Source organism: Mytilus trossulus, chromosome 3 (genome assembly GCF_036588685.1).
Source record: "Mytilus trossulus isolate FHL-02 chromosome 3, PNRI_Mtr1.1.1.hap1, whole genome shotgun sequence".
Lineage (NCBI taxonomy): Eukaryota > Metazoa > Mollusca > Bivalvia > Mytilida > Mytilidae > Mytilus > Mytilus trossulus.
Genome location: NC_086375.1, coordinates 27,362,999 through 27,390,829, shown reverse-complemented (window position 1 = coordinate 27,390,829; position 27,831 = coordinate 27,362,999). Strand labels below are relative to the sequence as shown.

The 27,831-nt window shown below is 31.2% G+C and overlaps 1 protein-coding gene across 6 annotated transcripts in view; it reads right to left on the bottom strand.

The window, feature by feature from the left end:
* The window catches only part of LOC134711149 (homeobox protein Meis1-like), a 66,080-nt gene that overhangs the window by 4,988 nt on the left and 33,261 nt on the right, over window positions 1–27,831 (bottom strand). For all 6 annotated transcript variants that reach the window (XM_063571592.1, XM_063571595.1, XM_063571594.1 and 3 more), the window contains 2 exons: window positions 18,011–18,162; window positions 13,302–13,378 (listed from right to left, as the gene is read on the bottom strand). In XM_063571592.1, the coding sequence (XP_063427662.1) occupies window positions 13,302–13,378; window positions 18,011–18,162 (229 nt within the window). The remainder of the gene's footprint in view (window positions 1–13,301; window positions 13,379–18,010; window positions 18,163–27,831) is intronic.

The following is a 27,831-nucleotide window of genomic DNA, read 5'->3' as shown; positions in this document are numbered from 1 at the left end:
ACTCCCCATTTTCCCAACCATCATAACGAACCACTAACAATTTTTGGTCTCGCCTTTATTTGAAGAAAATACCCTCACATGTTTACAAAATGTTTTGAAATTTTCCAAGTTGATTTGAAGTTTTTCACACCCAAGTTGATTCTCTGCTCATTTGTATGTGATAGATATCAAAGACTTCAAACAGATACTCCAATTACTTAAATAGCTACAATGATTGCGAAATCTTCAAAACTTTTACACAGATACAAGTTGAATCTTCTTCATTTAATAACCCATACATATTACATCAAACAAATCAAGCAATTACTCAAATAGCAGTGAAAGTTTGCCTTTTGAACTTATGCATGTTGCATTCCAGATTAATTGTATCATAGAGGGCAATTTAAACGTTGCTTAATGTGCAAACAGACTGCTTGCTTTCTGGTTGTAACAAAGTCAATACTGTGTGTTTACACAATCAGATTCAGAGTCAACACTTGTAGGAGAATGCTTAATGAATTTGAGGAAGCTGATTAAATCTAAATATTATCTTGTCCAAACTACCAATATAATCTTCTAGGTCTTTGTTTTCTTAACAAATTTCCACTTTATTTGATATTTGAGATGAGTAAAAGCTTTTCGTAGTATCCGACTTTAAAAAAAAATTGCCCTCCTAAATATCTTGTTTATCTTACACTGTATATAATTTGAGAAGAGTAAAAGCTTTCGGGGTATCTGACTTTAAATAAAAAAAATGGCTCTCCTACTAAATATGTTGTTTATTTTATACCGTATATAAAATATCTACTTCGGTTTCTTTAGAAAATTTTAAACTATAATTTAGATATAAATTAAATAGAGTCATACAAATAATGTAATTAATTCATGGTACACGACACCTTAGAACACTGAAAAAGCAATGGCAATCCTTAGCGTAAACTTGGATCCCCAATTTGATACCAATTTCTCTTAATGTGTTCTGTCAGAACTCAAATCAGATTTAGACATTTAAGCTTACATTGTTAGTTATGATAAAATGGGCTACTTCACGGCTTCACTAGGAGAAAATGGACACCAACTAGCCATTGAGACACTTGTAACTTCTTGTATTCCAATAATCATTTCAACTAATGGAGTCTTAATTAATAAAATGGCTGCCAGCCTGCAACCAGGTCCTGCCATTAGAAGTTTTCTTCAAAATTAGCAGTATCTGTTTGTCCCTTGTGAATTTTCTTCCGTACTTATTACTGGAGCAAGGTTTTGATGGAAAAGTCAGCAAAATAGTTATTTTTGTGTTTTGTTAAATTATTTAAAAAGTCTGATGTCAGATTAGACTGACGGTGTTGGTGTGATCTTCACTTAAGATCTACAAGAACCAAATGACAAATGATATTATCATCACAGTACCTTTTGTTTCCACCAATCAAATAAACTAATTGCGTAACTATGGGAACAGAATGTTTGTTAAAAAATATATTATACCTCCATTATCACAAATAGATAATGGAAAATATTGAACTTGGTTTTTTTTCATAAGTGTTTTGAGTTTGTTGTTTTAATAGTTTAATCAGAGCCATGTTTGTTTTGCAATAAAAGAAACTTTATTTTTTTTATTTTTCTTTCTCAAATTAGTATCCATTATCTCTACGTCTGTTACTCAAGTCAAGAAACTTTCTTCATAATTACAAAAGTACGAAAAAAAAAGTTTTAAATCTAAATCAGATGGATGATAAGACTGTAAACCGTGGATATCACAAGGGAGATGACCCATGGTTGTGTGAACCCGACTTTCAATCATCGACCATGTTATGGTTAACGTCAGACATCTGCATACACAATGCAGCTTTTTTGCACCATTAAAAGAAGCAGATAAGTAATTTTCTAATTTAAAAGTCATTTAGTTCAAATCATGCCAGATTAACTTACACAGAATAATAAACCTAACAATTTTTGGCAATTATTTCGAAAGGATGATTGCATTGCATCACAAGAGTATCAAAACTACCACTTAAAAATAGACAGATATTTTAAAACTTGTGGTAAAACAGTCAAAATAGATTAATATTATTAAATAGTTAGGGATCACTTTCTCCATTGACGGGGATAACAAATGTCAATAATACGACACCTTTATCCAAATCTTGTTTTGTCGGACATTTCTTCGTATCCTGCACCACAAACTTGTGTTAAGTTAGAAATTTAACACCCGCGATTTGACTGATTGATGGTACGAATATCTTGTTAATGACAAAATGATCAGTTTCTGTGACAGATTACTTGAAACCAAGAACTTGATTGTTTTTTTGACACTTTTGGGCAGGTAAATGGCTATTATAATCAACGGAATACAATGACTCTGTTATAGATATTTCAATGACCCGTTTTACACTACATTACATTTGCACAAGTTTAAATTACCTATCTAAAGAATGTTAACCTTTTATTTTGTTGTGTATACTAGCAATATTTTAACTTGGGGACAATTTAGATACACTTGTGGGTTACTCATACTATTGTTATCAAACTTGGTAGGGTGACCTCTGAAAAAAGACACTACATGAAATATCTAACTGTACAGTTCTCGATCAAGATAGACATGATTAATACCTGGCAGAATTTATTCTTTGAACAATTTCAATTAACAGGTGAAAAGTTTAGAAATCAGATCCATAACAAAGTTTATGTATATTTTTGTTGGACTAGGTAGGGGAGATAATCACAATTTTAGTGATCATTCAAAAGCAATTAATCATAATTTGTGACAACTCAGTTTAATTTACCTGAAATAATTTGAGTACATAATAGCTGACAAATTATGAATTAATTAATCTTTTCAAAATGCAATGTACATTTTACAGAGCACAGCGAAAAGAAAAAAAAAATCAAATTTTATTAATTTTTCATAGAATAGAAACCCATAAATCTAGAACATAACGGAGAGAATATTTAATGGGCTTAATGAGCAGATGAAATCAATTACCGCTTAATGAATGAAGAAGGTGGGAATACCCTGTCAATTTCACATGTTCATATCACCAAATAAGACAATTTACCACAACAAAAAGGTCATTTCTCCATAAATGCTCGATAGAAGATTTTCTCCTCTTCATTCTACACGGAGCTAATGTCTAAATAGATCTCGTCAGAATGCCCAGTCATGTGTTAATATCAGATTTTCTCCCCTTACAGCATGCTGCTATCCATTTAGAGAGGAAGACAACAGACTAGGCCTAATGCTATAACCCATGTCATTATCAATTTACCTCTATCTATTGTGTTTTTAATCAAACTTAATGCATATCTAATCTTCTTGATAATTCAAAAATTGGGGTTAAGATTCTCCGCTGGCTACGATATCGATTGTCAGTTTCTCCCTTAGAGGACATTGTAACTAATGGTATAATGCCTTTGTATGTTACATGTAATTCTCTTGTTTATCACAGTCAGATCTTGATTTCCTTTAATTTGCAGAATTTTTTTTTCTATCTTTGATTTTATCGGAAATGGAATAGAACAAGTTCCTACAGGTAGACCTTAGAACCACATAAGGGGGCCTGCTTCCTGGATCCTGAAACTGGATACTTAAATCAAGACATCAATATATTAACAAGGCAGTCATTTTATCATTATATCAACAATTTTACTTTTCAATAGACTTCTTGTCTCATTTAGATATTTACATTTCATTATATATAATTGGCCAACAAATTACTATAATGATTGGTGGAGATTTCACCTTTGACCTTTAATGTATTATTTTGCAATTAAAGCGAAGAATTTTATCTTTTGTTTAGAATTACCCACCCTTGATACAATACTGTGACAAGCGATAAATGAATTATCAAATATATGTTTTTAAACTGCCAATTTGGAGTGTTTCAGTTCTTCTGGCAGGATTATGCATTTTTTGCTAGATAATTCTGACATACCATTAATATTTGTCTTATAAAGATGATTATCAAACCCCACATCTGTATCAAATACTGGCAGACTCTTCATATCATAGATGGGAGCAATATGATTCATACTATTGTAACATTGCTTAAAAAAAGCCATAGTGGTATAGCTAACAGCTGGAGTCGGCCCCTGCTGCCCTGACTGTATCTATAAAGTGATAAGACTTCACTGCACTTTCTAGCAGCACTTTGCTTCAACCATTATATCTGACATATAAGTGATGGCAGATTTGATTTATTCACTTCCAAATTCACATATATATTCTGACTTTAGGGGTGGCCCAAAATGGTTGACTCATTTATCATACTCCTATTTAAATTTATAAAAATAAAAATTTGAAGATGTATTTTTTTTCTTCGCACTGCCCCTCTTAACCTGCGGCAATTAAACGTTTTTCAAATCTAGATATTTCCAAAAATAAATTTTATTACATACAAAAGTCATGATAAAATCTCCTAACAAACAGATAAAACCTGATTTAAGTGCAAGACAAACAGAGTTACTTCCCTTTATATACCAAAAACATTTTTTTATTTCAACTTAAAAATACAATTTCCTCCACCTCCATGATTAACGTAGATTCAGAAAATAAAATCGACATTAAAGTGATGGTTAAATTTTACAAACTTGACAGTATTGTCTCAAGTTCTGTATTAAAACACATTTTCATTACCATCAAAGTTGATGGCAATCATTAAAAGACTGCACTCATGATGCAAATTAAGCCAAGCTTTTATTCACTCTTAGGAAATTTTAAGGTTAAAAAACATTTTAAAAAATATGATTCAATTAGTACGCAGCCATTTTCGTCATTTGGAACTAAGGAATTAACACCTAAGTGAACTATGATGACTTTCTATAACACATTCATGTTTCAATGTGTTTTATCAACTTCCTGTTGAAATATCCTGGAGCCAGGCACATCATCAACTGGCGAAATGATTGAAGAAAATAAAATTGTGTGTCGGAATGTGCTAAGTATCAAGATTTGTAAGCTCTGGTAAAATAATCAACATCATGTCGACTAGATCAACATAACACAATATTTTCTGAACCATTAGTTTCATAGATAACACATTTCTGGAAAACTTGTCTTAGGCATGTCATAATCTATATGCCTTCTCCATTCAAACATTAATCTTCTCAAAATAAAAAAAAAATCACACTTTTTATATTGGTAAAACTTGAACTTTGAACATTTTTTTTTTTAAACTGGACCTTTGTATTTTTTTACTACATTGCATTTAAATTGTTATTTTATGGCGCTATGTCTATATTTTTTTATCATTTAAATTGTTATTTTATGGCGCTTTCTATTTTTTTATTATTTAAATTGTTAGTTTATAAAATGAAAAGTACTCTTACAAAACACATTAAATCATGGCACTTGCAAATAATTTTTACCTGAATTTTAATTATATAATTTCTTATTTCTGAAGACAGAAAAAAAGTATGGTCTGAGTGATTCTGTCGTAATTATTATGTATTTTACTATGGAAATTCAGCTCGCTATCCAGGTTGTCGTGCAAAGCAAACTCCTGCAATCTAAGTGGAAAAGCTTGCACACATTAATGAATTTAATATAATTTTTCAATTAAGTAGTCGGTTTTTATAAGTTCAAAAAGTGGGTGTAATTTCCCTCTAAGATGCCATTAAATTCTCATTACTTCATCAAGAAATAACAGGAATTTTTATCTAATAATAGCAAGATCTAATCCAAGCACTAGTCTCGTTTTCTCCAGCTGTCCAAATCGTATGCTATTGAGAAAATACAATTTCCGTGTGCTTGTTATCCAAATGACTTGGCCAGCAAAGGACTTTAGGCTAAACATTAAAGAAAAATACCCTGTTGTTAGTATTGATATCAAAATTGTCTTCTTTAAATGAGCATTTGTATTACAAAAGCCGTGATTATCACGCCTGGAAAATGGACAATGATAAAAGAGGCCTAATTATCTCTTGCAGAGGGGGAGGGTCAGCCAAAATATATTAAAATGACAAGTGACAAATAGCCACTTTTTGTCCCAAAAACTAGAAGCATCAGACTAACAATTAACTCAGTCATCTTAAAAACATTCCGGTATAAAGAAAAGTCAATAGCTGGCCATTTAAAGTTACAATCTCTGAAAAAGCTGCAGGTTTCCTCCTTTCTTCTCACCTTCTCCATAATTTTCTTTTTCGATACAATCGGGTTACGTTACAAAAGGAAATTACCTTCATTTGTTTGTGTCAGTCTTCCGACGCAAATATCAAAATTCTTCGATCACGTCTTTCATACTATTACCAATTCAATACAAGTTGTGATTAAATTTCACAAAATATTAGCAATTAAGTAGGTCGTAATTTAGGAAAAAACTATATTGTAATTTTGTTTGGTGCAATTTTTATGGTTTTATAATGGGTCAATGATATGAAAAGGTATTTTTCAATGGCGGTTTCCTAATTTCCATTTAGTCTATAGGTTCCACTTGAGGGTAATATGAAATATATTTTAATAATTCATCATCTTAAAACTTCAATATAATTGACAACATGAATAAATTCATAAACGAGAGGGCTGGAGCAAGCACAATCAAATTCTTACTTTCAAATTTCGAGAGAACGGCTGACTGAACACTACCCTGTTTAAAATGCGTTTTCTTGGTTAATAAATGTTTTTCTTTTCTTTAAATCATTTACTTTTCAAAACACTGATCAACTCCTAGAAATTAAATAAACTTGTGATATACATTAAGGGACTTCAACTGTATTAATTTGACAACTGTTGAAGAGAAAAATTGAAAATAATGATTTTATGGCTGGCTTGTTAGTAGGCCAAGCATTTCCCCTATTCATTAAAGACCCTGTCAGTCTTAACCCCATCACAAAAGTCAAAATATCATATGTAACAAAGCCACTCAACCTTTTAGCATTTTTGAAATATGGGAAAATAATGAGCGGAGAAAAACAACTGTTTATTACTGATGAATACAGTAGTAGTGAGAGAGTGTAAACATTAGTATAAGTCCATATGGAGCAGAGAGCTTGATCCAAAAGATTATTAAACTGATTTGAAAATACTTAATCTGACTAGATGAGAATTTCCAAGACATGCGTGTGTTATTTAATGAGACGATTGCGTGCTGTGGCACAATCACCGACTATCCAGCTAATACTTGTGAATACATACGACAATTCCGTCTTTTCAACATTTAAGAGGATCACATGGTGTAGAGAATTTCAATCGTTAATTTTATGAATGACATGGCATCAAATAGAGACACCCTGAGAAGAATATACACAATAGAATTATATTTGATATGATAATCATGGTTTTGTTCGTGTATTTCCCCTATCATCACGATCATCTCTGGATACAATAACTGATACATGATCGTCATAACTCCACACGCCTTTTTAAATCGTCAAGACACAAGGTAGAATAACAATACTACAGAGAGAGAAACAATAGTATACAACTGCAAAGTCTATCTACATCTTTTTGTATACACCTCGCCACCCGCCATGTTAAAACAGAATGTCAAATCTCGATCTTTACTGTCCTTAGATTTAACTTCCTCCAGTGGACATTAATCATTGCTGTGTAAAACTTATCAACCTTTTTTCTTACAAAATGTCCTATTAAATGTTGTTAAAATGAGAAATATGTGGAAAATAGCTAGTGAATCCTATTAGAGTCCGTTGGGATCCAGATTACCTCTCGCTTCAAACAAAGGCAATTATTGGCCTGCTTCTTAAACTCAGTTATACTGGAAAAATCTTATTGCTGTGGATTAAATCTCACTAATTTCATTCTCGGAGATTTTATAATATTCCGTCTCCATATGAAGATTACAATACAGCGATAATGTCTTTTCTGGTGTTTTTGTGGGGATAAATGACAGATTTTCTGCTTAGTTTAACGCATTCAGACATCCTTGGTATAGGTTAGGTAGCCATTGTTTCTCTCTATCTTGACGGATTATGGATTTTCAATTTTGTAGTCCCCTAGAAATTTCTTAGTGATCATGATTATGGCCAAATCTATGACCACAAGTGTGTAATATCTCAGTTCAAAGAATCACTTAATAAATATCTCTACGGCTGTATATAGCGATCTATCGGTTAATATTAAAAATCTGATTGTTTGTAACTATAGTTGCCAAAAATATTCTAAAAATGTTTTTACTTTAATTTTAATAAAACCTTTACGAAATTTGAAATTATTCATTTAATAAATTTGTTTAAATATTTCTAATGCATGATGTTGTCACAAAAAATTAAATTTGAAAGACAAATTATTACATATATACCATGTATGACAAAAGATTCGCTGACAAGTATTATTTATACCATACAACAAATTGTTAGTGAAAGAATATATTCCTAGGATTTTCATGTTGATCTTTTCCTATTTGTTTTTTTCCTGTATTGACCAAAAAGGTTAGAAAATCTTGTAAAAGATAAAATTTAACATTCAAACAGTTAGGTATGCATCAATGGCCTCGGGAAAAACATCTCAACTTAAAGATATTTATAAAATTTGTTTTACAAATTAGCCTAGCGTAAAACGTGAACTGAATAATCACAGTAAAGCCGTATGTTTTTCCTCGGCTTGTTGAAAAGAGCATATATTGTTTAATACATGTATACACTACATCATTTAAAACAAAACTGCACAAATCTTATGTAACTCTGACAAAAAGTTATCTGTTTCTAAACGGGTAAAGGCGAAGAGGATTTCTTTGTTTTCTTATGACAGCATGTCATGTTGTGATGGATTTCATTTCTCAAATTTACATTTAAAATGTTACATTGGAGATCCCGGTACAATCTGATAAACCTAGTCGAGATATTATTTCACTATTTTATCAATGAATCAAATTTCAAGCTTAAAAAAATCGAGCTGAAAATTACTTAATTGATGTAGATAATTATAGGGTTATTAATACCCCTGTAAATCTAGGTTGGGTTTAAAAAAGATTTTATGTCTTTCACTTATTGAAATTTGAATAACATCTATGCACACCAAAATGCTATCAAATAGTCATTTATAAAAACCCAAATTAAACTTGTACCAGATTCTTATATCAACCGCAGAACTCAAAGTTTAAGCATGTTCAGAACATAGACAAAGCAATTATAGAGTAAGTACCAGTTGGGCAGGGACCCAATCTGGGTCTTGTTTAATGTACAGAATTCTTTTTTGATAAATATTGTATTTCTGGACGTTTTATGTATACTGCAAGGTATTTACCTACTTATGATTTCATGGCTGTTTGCACCAAAAGACAGGGGGTACAAAAAAAATAATTACATAGTAACTGATTAGACAAAATAAATTACTTAAGTTAGGGATGGCTCTTGAAACAAATTAAATACTGCAACTACTAAGATGTAGGAAATTGTTTAGAAATAAGTAATTTATCTGAAATATAATACGGCATGATAAATGTAGAAGGAAATCAAATGTTTCAGTTATAAAAGACATCAAATCCCCGAAATTAATGGATACTTAAGTTATTATATACAAGTTATACCGTTATCGGTGCTAGAAAATTAGTTTTGATGTTTTCCTGTAGGTAAAATTAACTGTAGGCATAGCAAACTTATCTTAATTAACTATACTATTTGTCAAAACATTTAGTTGCTGCAGATGTTCCACTTATACAGTTCCTATGATGGATGGCTTTATATCTCCCCTCCCTGTGTTGTGTAACGTAATATTTAGTTTACTCCACAACCATTGAAAACATTCATCTGTACAATATCCCCTTTTGTTCCACAAAGATTTATCAACAAACAAACATTAGACAGACATGGCCTTATCACGACTTTGATACAATATGCAGACCATCACAACATTTTTGAAAGCATGAAAATATGGCTTCAGTGACCTAATTTACCACTACATAAATGTGAAAGTAGGTCAAAAATCAAATGTCAGAAAACCTTAACAAGTTCTGGGATTAGAAAAGCTGTCACCAAAACAAATAATATGAATTGCATAAATTCAATATTTAGTGTTATTTTTAAAGTACATGTATTGAAATGTTGATAATAACAAGTTACTTTTTTATTACATTCAGAGTCATCCAATTCCGACCTCTACTAGTAGGTCAAAAAGAGGAAAAGGATCAAGGGAAATAACTATTTAGCAGATATTATGCAATTTCTATGTTGTGAGTAATTCAATCCATCCTTTCATATGATCTAAATAAAAGCCAGTGTCAGTGAAAAGAAAAAAAATCTACACTGATGAATATTTAAAATCTGAACATCTAATATCCGTATTTAATCTCATTAAAGTTTACAAAGTTTAAATTTGAAATCCATATCTAAAACGAACAAAGGCGGAAACCTTTAAATCAATCTCTTTTATCAAAAGAAAGTAGAAATGGAGGGGAGGAGTCGTGCACAGAGAGGGTGTGGTTGCTTTAATAGACTGTTCAAACAGATCCCTTTACTTATTACAGAAATTACAGAGCTGTGTATATATGTTTTGTATAATTGGTAAACATTGGTCTTTGTGTTATGTTTAAGTAACAGCCAAATACACGGCATTTAAAAAAATCTGAGGAAAATATAGATACACAAATGAATAGAAAGAGATTTGAGGTGGTTCGTGCTTGATTACACTTTAATTCGGAACACATTTCTTAAAGGAAATGAACAGGAAAGGTAAAGATCCATTTTACGGCTAATCATGATAACCCTAAACATAACCAGCGCTATAGCCTCCACATGAAAAGGAAGTCAGCCAGTTAACAAACTCTGAAAAAGCTTGTTTTTTTTAACCCAAGGCAGTATTTCTATAATTAGTTTACTAGACCATAACATTTATTCAAAATACACATAATAGGTTAGCTCGAAGAATTCTTTCTTCAGATCGGGTCTAGCTATGAATGTTTAAACACTATACTACATTATTATGGTACTGCTGAGTGAAGGAGTTAGCCTTTGTTAGTATTTTCTGCCATGAATTTTTAGAATAATCACAGGCATGGCTCATTGATTTCCGCGACAAAAGAACTTGCATAAATGGCCATACATGGATGAGATTGTAAATTGATAAGTGCCAAGATACCCTATTCTGCCGATTTTTATCTCGTCTGGTGAATTATAAATCAGATCACCCCGGAGAATTGTGCTTATATAATGTACAACAGTATCAAAAACCCATTCACTTTTCCTATTTCTCTTTTATTCTCTACCCGGTACCATTTTCCAATAAAACTCTTAAATTTTCTATACATTATTCAATTACTTTCATGCACTTTGGATTTGAAAAATAGGCAGATATCATCAACATTTTCTCGTAATAATCAATATTTAAAAATAACAATTATTATTGAATTTATGCAACTCATATTATTTGTTTGGGTGATAGAGTCCCGCCAAATGATTAAATATCGTGATAGTGGCGTCAGTTTTGGGGTCAGTCAATAATCAGAATCGGAGTTTAATACAGAGATTTTATCGTGTAATATTATACCTGCTTTAGTACAATCCGACTGGCTATAATCTGATCAAACTTTCATTTACTTCTTACATTGGTAAAGAAAACAATGAATGCTCTGCCAGGGCTTTCACACGATATTCAACCCACATCGAGGGCCAAGGGTTAGGATTTTTTTGTTAATACTATACAAAACCTATGGGACGTGTCTAAAAGAATTGTCATATTTATGTCTTCCAATTCCCACCTCTATTGAAAAGTCAAAAAGTGAAATTTATTGTAACATACAATAGGAGTGTCATTCGATCGCCGTTTTGCCTTACAAATATTATACTCATTTTACTTATATTTAATAAATCATTTCAAGAATTCCAAACAATGACTTTCAACTTTCCTTTCGAAATAGTCTGAATGCCTCCTTCACTAAATTTGTATCTAAACACATTCACAAGCAATTCAATTTATCGTTAAAAATCTTTAAAAAAAAATTAGCGTTCCAACTTCCAATCATCCAAACATAATATGTAAATCTGTCTTAATACCTATCTCATACATTTATATTTGAGAACATGTTCACTCGGATATCCCATGTTTATAAATTTTTGTTTGGGTTAAATTTAGATCTTTAAATAGACAGCTGAAAAAAGGAGATGAAAAATAAATAGTTTAGAGATAGTATCACGATGGTAAGGTTAATGGGGTACAGAAATTCAGCCCCAGCCAAGATTGAAAAACTTGAGAGATCCTGATCAAGATAGCTTTCAGTAGGTGATAGCTATCTCCCACACTATGTGTGACCAGTTACCACCATCAAGCAAACCCAGTGAACATGATCCGATACAGGTAAAAAATTCTATAATCACGTTCGCCATTTTTTTATGAAGTCTTTGTGCCAAGATAATCCTATTTAGTAGAAAATAGCTACAAACCCCAAAATCAACAAATCGTACAAGCTTGTGATTTTCATTTAAATTTTCAATGAAAATGAGCATAATTTGTACGCTTGACTAAAGGGAGATAAACCACCCATCACGGTAACGATTAATCTTATTAGTTCTGATAGGATTATATATACCCCCTATCATACCTTACAACAAATAGATTGTCTCATTCACCTCAAATTTGACAAGAAAACATTTAACCAACAAAAGTTTTGACAACTTATGTTGTAAATACCATTGATAGGGGGCTTAACTGACAGGGTGAAAACTTGAAGATGTTTTGAGAAGGCAGACGGCTATGTCTTTCACAGCATGCTTAGGAGACATGATAGCTTCAAGTTGGCAATTCTTAACACCTTTAAAATTCTTTTTTACAAGGTAATTTGCTGCCATTTGCCAACATGTTAAAAGTCCATCATGAAGCTGATGTTTAGCAGAAGGTTAACTTGGGTGAACGGAGCTTCGATCAGGATGTCACCTGGTAGAAAACAGCAATTTCATGCTTGAGATCTACTTGTAATGCAACTGCTGCCAAAATAACAGGCCCAATAGAAATAAACTGCTTTACCACATCAACTGACAGACATATCAAAATACCTCGTAATAAATCTATAACCTATTAACTAATGATAATCGTCGGCAGGGGGTAAAATGTTGGGAGACAAAAAAAAAATGTCAAAACTACAATGAATGATGAAAAGTGCAAGACAACTCTGAAGTATTTACACATTACTATAATTTCATTCATAGTACACTCTACTCCAAAACAAAACAAACATCAAGGGCGACAACCAGTTAACTTTCGATATTTTTTTGACTTTTTTTATTTAAATTCACTTTTATGAATTTGTTCGAATCTATTTTTTCTAAATTCTTTCACTTTTTATTTTGAATAAGGCTGTCAATATTTTATAAATAGAAATGAGGACATTTGGAAGTTTTTTCCTAAGTTCTGTTTTCATATCAAAATTTAAGAGATGACTTACCAATTATTTACTTGTAAAATTGTCAGCCCTGTTTCTTGAGCTAATTGTTTCTTTTGTTCTTCTGATGGGTAGGGATGCTGTGAAATATAATAAAAGAAATATAATATTTTTCAAATAAATTCTGTAAATAAATTAGTTTTCTTTGTATTACAGCACTATCATTTGATTTAAGAAATAAATGAATAAACTTAAAACACATGTCAGATTAATTGTGCTAGAAAACAGCTGAAACAAAAACCAATTCCTAAAATGATAGAAAACATTACAATTGTCATGATAAAAATAAACACAAAAAAAACTCATTAAAAATCAAATGTAGAGTATTTTTCATTGCATACACCTATCAATCAAAAATAGTACAGAAACCCTCATAAAACGTGACAGAAAAAAGTGGGGAAAATGTCAGTTATATCCCAAAACTTAGCAGTTTAATTGGCACAATATTGCAACATATGATTAATGACAACGACATGTATTCAGGTTAATGGCAGTATAGACTGCAGGCATGATGGAGTACCCATCATACGACCTCTGACCCCAATGTTTGTCCCACTGGAATATCACTGTTCCAAAACATGTCAATTCAACTGCAATTGAAACAAAATAAATTCTGTACTAGACTGAACTTGTCCTTTGGGAGCTCTTCACCAAGTTAGCAAAACACCATTACCCGGCACATACACTCCGACTCATTTTAAAATGAATGGTAATTATATTAAACCTTTGACAATGTTCAAATCTAACTACACTTATTTAAATGGAAATTGATCTATATGTGTTGATCTGAAGGTCGGAAGGTCCCAAGTCTTCAACTTAAAAATTCTTATCAGCCTATGATCTTCCCTAAAATAACTAACTTTATGTCTCCGATCGGTGAAAGTTTTAAAATAGTTGTTTTTAAGATTTATTTTTTATCGGCTAATGATAAAAATTCATAACTATTTTTTATGTCTTTCAATACCACCGTTATTGTTAAGTTTTCTGATAAGCTTGTTTGTTGCTTGTAGAAAGATGCCTTTCAATACTGAAATTGGAATTCGGCAAATTTTTCAATTAGACGAGCAATATTTGTTTCTAACGTGAACCATACTTATTTAATGAAAATTGCAGCTCTGGAACTTCAGACTTCAGAAAATAGAATGTTTAAAATGTCAGTTTGATAAATGAATGTTTAAAAGTTTGGATGAATCTATTGCTAATTATGACCAATTGGTAAAAGTCTAGCACAAAAGGGAAACAATTTGGTAGAAAAACATGTAATTTTGTTGCGATTTTCATGCCAATTTGGACACCAATGACTTGAGAATGGTGTTAATAATACGAGAATGTCTCATATTCTTCGTTTAATGACACCCCCTGTCAGACCGACATGATTTACTTCCCCTTGTCAAACCTTAATTTACAGTGTCTAAGCCAAGCCCCCTGACCCTTCCATTAGGGTATAAGACGCTGTATTTTAACAGGACCTTATGTAATTAGGCAATTCATCAATACTACCAAAAGAATTTTACAAAATATACAATTATTTTCCCATTCTGTAATTTCGTTAGAAGGTAAATCAATTGTTAAATGGATAATTCTTCCCATGTAACTGATCACCTAAAATCTAACAAACAAAAGATCATCTTGAGAAAGTCGGTAAAATTCTACATCAATAAAAGTAAACAGCAGAGCTTACATTAATGTTTATGTACACTTCTAAAGAGTTGTCCGTATTTAGAACTAATTTACAATTCTGAGGTAGTGCCTATTTGAAAGTAAAAGCATGTGCATTACTTCAACGCATATGCTGTCCCATAAATGAGTTTTTCTTTGGTCCATAAACAAAGAGCTATGCTAATCTAATATCAATACCGAAGCTGTCACGGTCAAGTGTCTGATCATTTATCAACACAAAGCTGTGGGTCTGGTGTCAAATGACCCATGATCACCATAGACAATGGTCAGTTACAATGGTCAACACTTGTGGAAACCAACAGATTTGGACATTTCTAAAGATCACTGGATTTTAATTCAAGTGTCAGGACTGATGTTTTGTAACCAATTTTACAGGACATTACAAAAGAGAGCCATCAAGATAGGCAAGGGAATTCACGCCTGCTTCCTAATGTCCCCTGTACAAAATGCTTCAATGAAGTTAATTAGAGCAACAAATTAAATTAAACCTGGTATTTCACTGTTAAAAACTGGTCATTTCCAACAAGATGAAATTAAAACTGATCCATCAATATCTAATTCCAATTGAACTTTTATTAAAATCAATTTATCAGTCTTACTTGTCTTTTTTGAGAAATTAGTTTTAATTTCAGGCAAAAAAAAGCATTTATAAAATTTCTGTTAAAAAAATTGGAATTCAGAAAAATTTAGTTAATTTTTTAAAATGGATATCCAATATATTTTTTTAATTGAACAAAAGTGAGGTAAAAAGTAGTTTATAAATATTTTTGAGTAAAAAGTCAGCTTTTTGCAGAATGTTTTTATTGCCCCCATCTTGATAACGCTGCACAAATATCAGAGCAATTTTCCTCCCACTGATGTAATAAAGGAATCGAGAGAGTAACTTTTCTGAAAAAGTAGACAAAAATGACAGCTGAAATCAAGTCAAATAAGAAACATCATATTGAATCAATTTTTGTTGAGGCTAACCTAATCAGCTGGTTTGCAAAATAACCATACTTAATTGGAAAATTTGGAAATTTGCTTTATTAAGTTCTATAGATCACCCATGTAGAAATGATCATATGATGAATCGGATGCTTGCGGAGTCACCTATCGTTTTAGATCAGCCACAAATTCGCTGATTGAATTATTTCTTGATAAATAAATATCCATTTCGTATGAAAACTAGTTAAGTGGGTAAATTAAATCTCCACTGGGTTTCAATTTAGACGAAAAACTATATTAATGAATTTGAAAATTAGTGAATATTGTTTGATTAAATTCATATTTCAATTGTAATCAAATTTCAATTCCAGAACCAATGTTCTACTTTTCATCACCCGATTTTTTTCGTCTTTGTCAACAAGAATCTCGATTTGTGGTAATATAAATAACTTAGAGCAATTAAAACACGGTAAAAATAAAGTGATCCTACAGGGTATGTCAGATACCATTACAAAATAACCGATTAATTTATGTAGTACTATTAACCCATTCTACATTAAACCTCCGTTTCTCATTAACCTTTGTCCCTCACGCTTTTGGGGGACGGGATATCATCATTTAGGACACAATGGTTTAAATCGTTCGTCTTTATATGGTCTGTCACCCAATGGTACACAGTCATAAAAGACAGAATTTCATGTGTGAATTTTGATACGGACATAGCAATGCATATTGAATAGTTTCTCGTCTCAGTGTAAAATGCTCCATACCATGAGAAATCAGATAGCCTTCCTTTTGTTCAAAATGGTAATTATTAGAAAATGAAGATTTCTCCTTAAACAACGAACAAGAATATTCATTTTGCCTCTTGAATAAATAGTGAAAATTATACATCAATTTCAAGTCTGATTTTGCATCAATTTTCTTCCAGATTAAAAGGTTAATACTTTTGTTTGTCAATTGTTAGGGGGTTGATGAAAACGTCCAAATCTTCCGATCGTCAATGACAGTTTTGAGATATGATTAGGTAGCTCATTTTTGTTTAGGTCTTAGTCGAAATCTCTATTATCCCAATAGATAAGTTGCCAATGTTTAATTTTTTCCTCGTTTTTTTTTTGACGAAGCCTTAGCTATGCTAAGATGAGGATCAGTAACTCCAAATTAACATATGTCAGAAAGTTATTTTTTACATGGGAACCAATAAGAGAAATTTGTTATTGGGGGATTACATATGATATGATATGATATCATTCAATTATAACCATATATCCATCTATCAATACACACACATTTCCTTTCATCACAGTTATGACAAGATTCATTAGTGTAAATATCTGGGGGATGAAGGCTTCTAATCATTGTTAAATACCTCTGCTTTCATCAAAATATCTGCAAGCCCTCCTCAGATAGATCTGAGACTTGATAGCTGGTGAAGATTACCCCCTTATTTCACTCGCTCATTTGTCAAAACTCATACAACAAAAAACGCACATCATTTTTAATGGATAAAGATGATACCGTTTTTTTACGATGATGTTATGAAATACATGTCGAAAACGTGCTGCGATTCTTGAGTATGTTAATTACACATCATAACTTGATATGTTTTTTAGTACATCTCATTCTTGCCTTGGCCAATAGATGGTAAATTCTGATCAAATCACACAAGTATGCACTTCGATGGATTTGTTTTTATCTATACATTTTTTCGTTATTTAATTACTTCCCCTGTAATAAAGCTTGACAGTTACTGCATGTACTTTTCTATTGTACTTTATCTATGACTAACTCTATAATACTGCAGATTATCTTATTATCCTCATTGGCTAAATACTTCTGTAGCTGAAATCATCCTGAAATCTGCTAAAACCATAGTTTTTCGAGTTTACTGAATGCAGTAATGTATAAGAATGGTGTCTCTGTTTTGGACTATTTTACCAAATTTCATAAAGTGCACGAGGAATAATAAGTAATTAACCCACTGTATTTGGAAAGCTTGGCAGACCGCAATTAAAGTATACAAGCAACCTACTGACATTAATTACTTATATTTACTACTAATCAACTAGTAAAAGTCAACTGTACATTAAAGGGAGACTACTTACAGTTAAATGATGAAATAACCATGCTCTCATGACATTTGTAGCAGCTTTTGGGAATATTCCTCTTTTTTTCTGTCGCTTTGACCCCGTTCTGTCTTCTAATTCTTCGTCTGCAGTACCCTCTCCTGACCCTACACTATTGTCTAAACCATCACCTACAAATAAACAATGACCAATGAATTAATTAGGTCAATTAGGCTAGCCAGCTGGTTGGAATTGTTTTCATTTCATGCAAAATTATTAAGAGTTATCTCCCCTACCAATTAATTAATTAGGTCGATTAGACTACCCAGTCAGTTGGAACTGTTTTCACTTCATACAAAATTATTTCGAATTATCTCCCTTTCTAATGAAATTGTTAAATAACTACAACTTATTGTATATATATAACTAATATCTTTTTCAATTTTCACGGAATGTGAATTATAATTGTTCATCAATATTTTTGATTTTACGCCATAAAACACTAAATCAAAAGCTGATACAGGGTGGTCATTGATATTCAGGGGAAATTACTCTAGCATGACTACATTAATTTTGACAACCTATTAATTCACATTTATAAGTGAAGTAATATCAGTACAAAATATTATAATTTTGAAAAAAGTACAAAAAACATTTATTCAAAAGAGAACATGGTATAATTTTCACTTTGAATTTGCATATAAAGTACTCTACCGCACATATTATATACCATCCTTGGTTATTTTAATGAAAAATATTTGAAAGGAAAAAAATATTTTTCAACACCTCACCTGTTATGGTTTTTTTATTAAACCATCAGATATGAAATCCAAGGATAACGACACCCGATATTTCAGCAACAAAACCATACCTAAATTACTTCATTAAATGCTCTTAACTACTACAGATTATAAGCTATGAAAATTACAAAAATGTTTGTAACATAGATAACTGGAATTAAATTAATGGAAGCCCACATAAAACCACTCAAACTGTTTAAAAAAAAGATCACTATCTGTCTTTAAATAAAACATAACTCCCTTAAACTTTGTTGTGAATGAAATATAATAAGCTACCATTAAATAAACCATGCCAGAAGTGTTGATTTCTTGATCAGTTTTAATTGCTGGTCCTTCACACAAATTTAATTTCATTACTTCTAAAGTTCCAACAATTTAAAAAGGTTAACTGGTTTACTTCAATTTCAAAAGATTTTGATTGTGACAATTATTTCTTTCTCACTTTCCTAAATATGCATGAAGTATATGCAACTGGACATTAAAAATGGACAATTTATCAAACAACTCTTATTTTTTGGGGGGAAAGTTTATAAAATATTGCATCAAGATGTCTTGTTTCTTGTTTTTTTACATTTAATTGCTTTTAAAACATAACATTTCTCAAAACATATATGCAAATTTACTTTGGTTAAAAAGGACTAATTACTCATTAGCCAACCAAATTTTAGTTACAATGCATGGCCCTGAATAACGACTAACTACCTGCTACAAAAGTTTAGTGAAAAGTAGGCTTTTTTTAACCTAGGCACTTGCTACTTTCTTTTTTCCCCAATCGTAAAACCTTTTATTTATTATAAGCTACAGATATATATATATATACAATTAAAGAGAAAATATTTCAACATCACTCTAAAACATCTGTAAACTCACAGAGGAATGTAAACACTAAATATTTCAAATAACAAGTACAACCTGCTTTCAACAATAGATGCTTAATTTATTTTGAGAAGAATAGATAGTTCTGAAAATTTAGATAAGAGACTATTTTGCACATTAGATGACAGTAATGCCAGAAAGTTTTAGATTCAATAATCATATTTTCCACATCAGGCCGCCAATTTAATTATAAGCACAAGCAGTGTATGAATGATCACAAATTAATTGGAATCCATTTCTAATCAAAATAAATTGGATAGAGGCTTCTCCAAAGTCTAGCTACAATTTTTCAGAATAATCCAATCAAAATAAAAGTTTTCTACAACAAAATGATAGAACGATGATAAAGAATTGCTTGAACAGCTTGGCAAATACAGACGACATTGATACCATCTAAAGACCAACACAAGACAATAGTTATGACAATGGGTAGAAAAGAAAAAAACAATGATACCATCTTAAGACCAACACAAGACAATAATTAGAACAATGGGCATGAAATGAAAAATAAAAGACAAACAGTTTCCTCGACCTGAACTGTTAATGTAAAACTTTAAGATCATCGGAAATGACTATGATGTGGGAAGGAAAAAAAACTCTCCAGAAAGGAAATGCATTATAGCAGAAAATATTCCTGAGATTAAATTATATGACTGAGAAACTATAACACCCTCCAAACTGTAGGGAAGGCCGATTTCACAAAGATAAAATTTGTTATCGGGAATGTGTAATTTCTTAAAGCAGCAGAATATATAGTGATTGTCAGAGTAGATTTCTTTTGCCATCAATCAAAAGTTGTCAGAGAGCTAGCATACTCCAGCTAATCCCTCAAGCTATTAGACAAATTTGTTTTTAGTTTGGATAGAGGTCTCTGCTTGATCAAAATTAGTTATATGATAAATGTCACTTATTTTAACTGAGTATGTAGTAATTTACTGAATTTTTTCTCTAATAAATAACAGGAAATTTGTTTTGGGAGAAAAGAGAAAGCTTTTATGTATGTATCTCTTCTGCCCATTCATCCATCCCTTAACCCTGATCTTTTAAGAAAAAATAACCTCTGACCCTTAAAATAGTCCAATTTTTCCTCTGGCCAAAATAAACATAGCGAAACAGATTTTTTTCACTCAAAATATAACTGACCTGTATTATAAAGAGACCTTCCATTAATATCCATTGTTTTTAAGGTGTAGTGTCACGGACCATGTACTAAACAGTTATAAATGGTTTCCATTTATGTGCTGTTACTTATGTAGCCAGGCTATTTATTATGCTAATATTTCATCATAAGTTTGATGTGTGTCACTAACAGAATAATATATATCACTGGAGCTGTCACTAACAGATGTCCATTTCATTTGTCTCACACTGTGTTCTTGTTATGCCATGGCTTGTCATATTCGTACATTGTGTAACAATACAACAATTTGTTCTAAACCCTTTCTAACCCTAATGATTAATTTTCTTATCCAATTTTATTTTTAAATTTAGTTCTAAACCCTTTCTAACCTTAATAATTAATTTTGTTATCCATTTTTTTTTTAAATTATTCTAAACACTTTATAACTCTTTCCAGTTTTTCTCAATTTCTTATATACACAAAAAAGTAATATTTCTGCAAGTAATGCACGATTATTTGTGCTAATTTTAGTATAATATTACATGTAATTGTAGGATTTTGTACATACATTATACAAATTATATATGTTACAATTTTATTTATAGAATGGATGAAAAAAATATGATTTACGAGGCTTTCCATAAATTACCATTTTTACAAACCAAATACCATAAGTCATATCAACTTTGAACATACAAAACCATATATATAAACGTTTGCAAATTCTAATTTATAATTAAGTGACATGACAAAAAAAGTTTGTCATCGGAAATTATTGAAAGACCAAGAAGTTAATCCTTATGAGAAAAGCTTTCAACAAATTTCATTATTTTTATTTAAACAAATCACTTCTCAATACACTTGGCATGCTCCAAAACCTTTTAAGTTTAATGCTGTTTACTCATGCAGCTAACCTGCTTTTAAACTTTAGGATGGGGACAGCGAAGAATTCCTTACTCTCTAAGACTATGATGGCAGAATAATTATGCAGTTCATTCCATTCCATCATTTGAATGCAGGATGTATATTTAGTTTAAGAGGTGTGTTTTGCTATGTCAATAAAACATTATACCTGACCTAAATTGCATTGTTTACAACTTTTACCTTTGCTTTATTATTTTAATTTTTATAACTTTATTACTTGTGAAAAATCAACAGAATTAGAACTTATTCAGGACATTGCCATTTTGAACAATCTAGGGATATTTCCACTTTAATATTCGTAAAAAAAGAAGTTCGTGTTCGTCTAGTTTTATTTGAAAAAAAAATATCATTTACATTGAGAAAAAATAATTTGGAGACAATTTTCTGTAAAAAATAAATATTTGATTATTTTTTTTCTTGTATAAACCAATTTTCTTATCTCTGACAATCTACCATTTTGTTTTATGAATAAACAATTCTTGAACAAAAATAATTTTCCCCAGTTCCTGAAATGAACAATTGCATTGATTTGTGCCAATCACGCCACGGCAAGGGCTATTCTAAATGCCATATCTAACTACCATGGGTTGCTAAGATGTAATCAATATACGGTCCTTGCTTTATGCTATGAGGAAATTATGATACTTGAAAATATGGAAGAAAACTTGAGTGCAATTCAATTCAGTCAAGTCCAACGTGCTGAGCTTATAAGTAGGAAAACGCATCTTTTATCTTAAATGAAAAGTCGATGATAAATTGGACAAAATTCAATTACTGCCATCTGCAGTTAAACAAATTTAATAAAACATATTTAATTTCATATTTTACAAAAACTGTTTTGTTTGGGGGATAACCTGATCCAAGTCCAAAAAAGTTATCTCCCCTTAATGTTGAAAATAGATCTCTGATTAAATTTTGTGTTGAAAGATAAATAACTAAAAAAGAATAATTATATTCTGTCAGTAGACGGAAATGTTATATTTTTGGCATTCTGGATACCTCCAAACATACTTTTTGATAAAGTCATTAAATATCTCGGATTTCTAGATCATTGGTCTGCTACAACAAAAACATGCATGGTCAGTTGATAGCAAATCTGGCCAGAGTAATGCATAGACTGCAAACAATGCCATTAAGCAGTAATCTATACCAGTTAATGACATATCTGAACTTTTCCTATCTATTCACCTATCTTTTAGCTGCATTATATTCAAAGAGGTTTATTTCTGCAAAATAAATTAGGCTTGACTATTCCTTCGAGTTCATTATCACATACTTCTGAACTTTACTTGAAGTGCATAGTTTTGATAAATCTCCGTTCAATAATTTTCAGAAACATACTGATTTGATTTCGGCAAGACTTTTCTAATTATTCTATTCTAGAATTTTGAACACTTTAGATAAATTCCTATCTTTAACCAAGTAGGAAATCTGAACGGCTCAGTTTCCTATTAAATTTGCTAAAATGTCTTTAATTTGCAGAAATCAATGGGCAATTTTGGCTGTTATTAAAGAGAAAACAAGTAAAATTCCAGGGTTTAATTATGACTGTGGCCAATCCAGTTATAAACACAGTGGGACACTAATGGGATACACTATGGACAATAAACACACAAATTGAATGTAGCTGTGTGAGGTTTTAATCACAGTGTACATTTCACTCATCATATTTCACAGTAACATAATAGGTCACCCAAAAATATTGTTGACTCATCAATGGGGAGAAAAAAATATGACAGGACCAAAAATAGTAACCTAGCTGTTTCATATAACATGATTAATATCAATTGAAACCACCCAGTTACAACTTTTACCAGTATAGATTTTCGAAATTTGAAGCTATAATTTTGTACTTTGGCTATTTTTTTTTAAAAGGATGTTTCACCTCAGCCTATTGAAAACTTTTACCAGTTTAAATTTTAGAAATGTAATGCTATGTTTTTGTTTTGTGGCAATTTTTTGGGGAAAAGCTGTTTCACCTCAGCCTGTTGAAAAATTAGTATTTCAAAATAAATGAGTCCATTAAAACAGGTTCTGTACAGAGCTGATGTGAATAATAAATACACTTGATGATGTTTCTACATTAACCTATGAATAATTTTGTTTTCATTCAATCTAAATTTGGGTTTTGTATACATGCAGGTTAAAGACTTTCAATATGTTTCATGTTTTCTTTTTTGAAAAAAAACACAAATAGACATGTTCATTACAAAAAACTTCCATTATCTCCCATGGCAAAGTTCTGTGAGGCCCAACAATCCAACATGTTCATTGTTCTGAATGTTTTACTTCCTTAAGCTAAATGACAATCCTAAAAGCATTCACCTTTCAGGGAAATCAGTCTATATTAATTTCTAGGAAAAAAATAATTTTTATAGGATCCTATACAACACATCACCAAATTTTTAGGTAATGTAAACAAGTGTGTAAAATTCCATGACACTCCAGTTGGAAACAAAAAACATGGAAGCTCCGGTTGGAAACAAACAACAGCTGCTGTTTAAACTTCCATTCGATAAGATATAAAATTTACAAAAAAATACACATAGAAAATAATAAAGAAGTAAATCCATTGCATGAAACTGCAAGTCGGGAGAAAATGTAACTAGCATCATAATAAAATAATACTTATTTTATAGGACAAGAAATAAAATTTTACGAGTTGTCATTTTCATTGACGATAAATCATTCGTTAAAAAACTTTGTTTACCGAAATAATTCAGCCATTAAAAGATGGTGAAATGAAGCATACATTGGAGGGTTGGAAGTAAATCCCTTACGGATGCGGTATAATTAATTCCTCTTGGGCAATTTCAGAACCATTTACCATTGAGTAACAAGCGATGTTAGTTTTCACTTGGGCATTAATTTTATTTTATACACAAACATTTCATTGAATAGCCAACTAAATCCTGCTTTTATGGCGTTGAAAGTGTGCATACTAAAAAAGACGAACTTAACAAAAATCCCTTAACTGGCTTTAAAATGTGTGACTGCCATGAATAACAATGAGGGGATTTAACTTCCATAGCCAAAAGAATTACATTTTCAAATATTTGCTATTTGTCAAAGTTGGATTAAGAATCACAGGGTGGAAGGTTAAAATGTTTTTACATTATTTTCTGATTTGATGACAAAAAGAGATAATATGGCATAAAAATGTCAAACATTAGCAGAAAACAAACAAAAGGCTCATCCACTGAAGACACTTTAATAGTCCAGAAATTAAATTTTCCATTTCTATACATAAATGTGAGATTTTTTAATGTCATGAATGGAGTATTATGAATTGAACATTTTATTCAATATAAAAGTTAAATATTATTAATGTTTTATAGTCCTGTTGGTTTAACAACTGTATAAAGGTGTAAATTTTACTACAAAGCATAGTAATAGTATTAGTTTCCTTCAGACCCAGGAACCAGATGACAGCTGTTTTTGTATGATCAGCATGCATAAATATGCAGACAAAATCATGAATGGAAATTATAAGTTTACTACTGAATACCCCTATTTCTCAATAAGAATTAAGCGTGAGAGAATATACTTTACATAAAGGGACATAGATGTATAGGTGTTACAGCCACAATGGGTGTCTAGGCCTAGATTTTATGCTTGAGGAAAAAATGGGGGGGGGGAGGGGGGTATAACTAACATGTAAATTTCAAGCCCAATATTTTCCGACTACTGTAGATAATTTAAAAGCATCAATGAGACAGCAACTGAGCAAATAAAAACATGTGAAACAAAACATAAATGTGCAAACGTAGGGGTATTTTAATAACATTTGTTTATTACTTTATAGTCATGTATTATTACACTATTTGTAGAAATTAAATGTTTACTGCCTTACAGTTTTATCTTGAGTCTGATAATAGAATAAACCCTGTCCCGTGGGCTAGTGCATGCAAATATTAGCCTTATTATCACATAATCGCTCTTGTTGACAGATATATTTATTTTCTTAGCTATCAAAATATGAAATTATTTGCTGTTATGCATTTAATGCACAATGGATATATCCCCACCCTTAATAACGTAGACAAAAATGGTATTATGATCTTTTTCTTCTACGAAACAATTGGACGGGACTGAAATTCCATTGCTACGGTTACAACTTCAAAGCCAGTAGGAATATGATGACGTTTATCTATGGAAAGGACGATGGAAATCAAAACCTAAAGTAAACACGACAAAAACTCAAAGAAATAACAATCATGTAGTCTTTAATCCTACGGCCGAGAAAAGCGTAATCTAAATATAAATCCATTTAAGCCTTAGAAAAAGATAAAAAGCGCTTTATCATATAAAATGGGCATTTTGACAAACTAAATTTTTGGACTTTCTTAGATGTCTATTACAACCGATTTTGTCAAATCTCTAATCGATTTTAAAGGGAATACAGATCTAAATGACACTTGTGGTATCTCAATACTGGAATTATTCACAGGCTCGCCAAAATTTTGAGTAGTCTAAAGCCTTCGCTGAACAAAGATATATCTCTTATGACAGACCCTGCATATTCTCACAACTTGGGAGGTACAACTTCAAAAAAATTAGACAAAGATTTTTCCGAAAAAGTATAATAATATGGATGGTTATAACCTTAATTGATATAGTTAAACAATTCTGAAGAAATACAATAAGGTTCAGTATGAATGATAAACGACCAACAGACTCCATATTTAATGAACTCTTTTAAATATCTATAAAAGCAAAATACCCTTTTTTTAGCTGGTTCAAGGATAATTTGAAACATAATGGGGTAGAATTAATTGAAGCAAGTTATTTTCATTTAATTCATAAAAGGAATATTAAATTTTTCCGTCACCGAAAAGACCTCGGATCTCTTATTGAGAAATATTCTAATTAATTGAGAACGGTGTTAGGTTCTGGGTCGTGAAATACTTTATTATTTTTTTAGAGATAGATATCAGATAAAGCATAGTACGTAGATGATTACACACGAACAATGTCGCTATACATATAAAGTCAAAAGAAGGATGGGCAGTGTCACCAAAGTAAGGGTCTTCAATTTATGAACCTTTTCAAATATGTAATAGTTAAATAAAGCAAAAAATCGTAGCCTATTCAATCCGATATCATTCATATCTACCCCTGGCTTAACACAGAGGTTTAATAGTCGGCTATTATTAGGATTCTAAACTTGGATTGAAACATGTGCCCCCTGTTATAATACCAAACAAATTAACAAATCTAGATCTTTTCCAAGTGATTTGATTAAAGATATGCCGCCTTCATTATTGCAAAAGAAAAGACAATGTTATTACAATTGTTGAGACGATATTGAACATTTTCTAATCACACGCCAAGAAATCATTATGTTTATTTCCAATCGGCCGATTGTATTAAATAGCACATTTACTTTTTCTCTGCTGTGTTTGCTACTTATTGGTATTCTTCAGCTCACTTCCCCCCGTTAATGTGGACCTGCAGCTTACATTTCCGCCTGCCGATCTCAATCTTTATAGATTAAGCATTTACACACAATACCAAATTAGCTTTAATTCGTATAGGACATACTCCAAGCATAAGGAGGTACCGTCAATAATGCTATGTGGTCAGTCTTCCAGAAAACATCGGAACAAAAAAACACAATTTGCGGACTAACTGGACCGATAAAGACATTAACCAAGTCAATGTAAAAAAATATCCATGACAAATTTCTGTGTTTGGCGAAAGGAAAATTAAGTTGTAATACACCAATTTGAAAGTAATCGTCATAAACGGTTGCTGTAGTAAGAATATGTTGTAATAGAAACAATTGTTACCAGTAGGGGATAGAGAAATCGCTATTCTGTAACCATTCATTGGAAACGTCTATTGAATTTCTTATATTCACTAAACAGTATTGTAATATAGAAAGTCTAATTTCAAAGAACTAGGGAGTTAAATGAGAAAATTAAATCACTGAGTGGTGAAATAAAATTAGAACTAACAATGGCTATTGTTATCGTCTAATATGTAAAAAGCTAATATTGAAGATCAATGTCAACAGCTTACAGACAAAATTTAATTAGCTCCTGGATTAATTCCTCTCTAATTATCTCTTAAGAAATTATGTTCTAACCCGGCAAACTCATTTGGAAAATCTCGGCACAATCAATGAATTCTATACC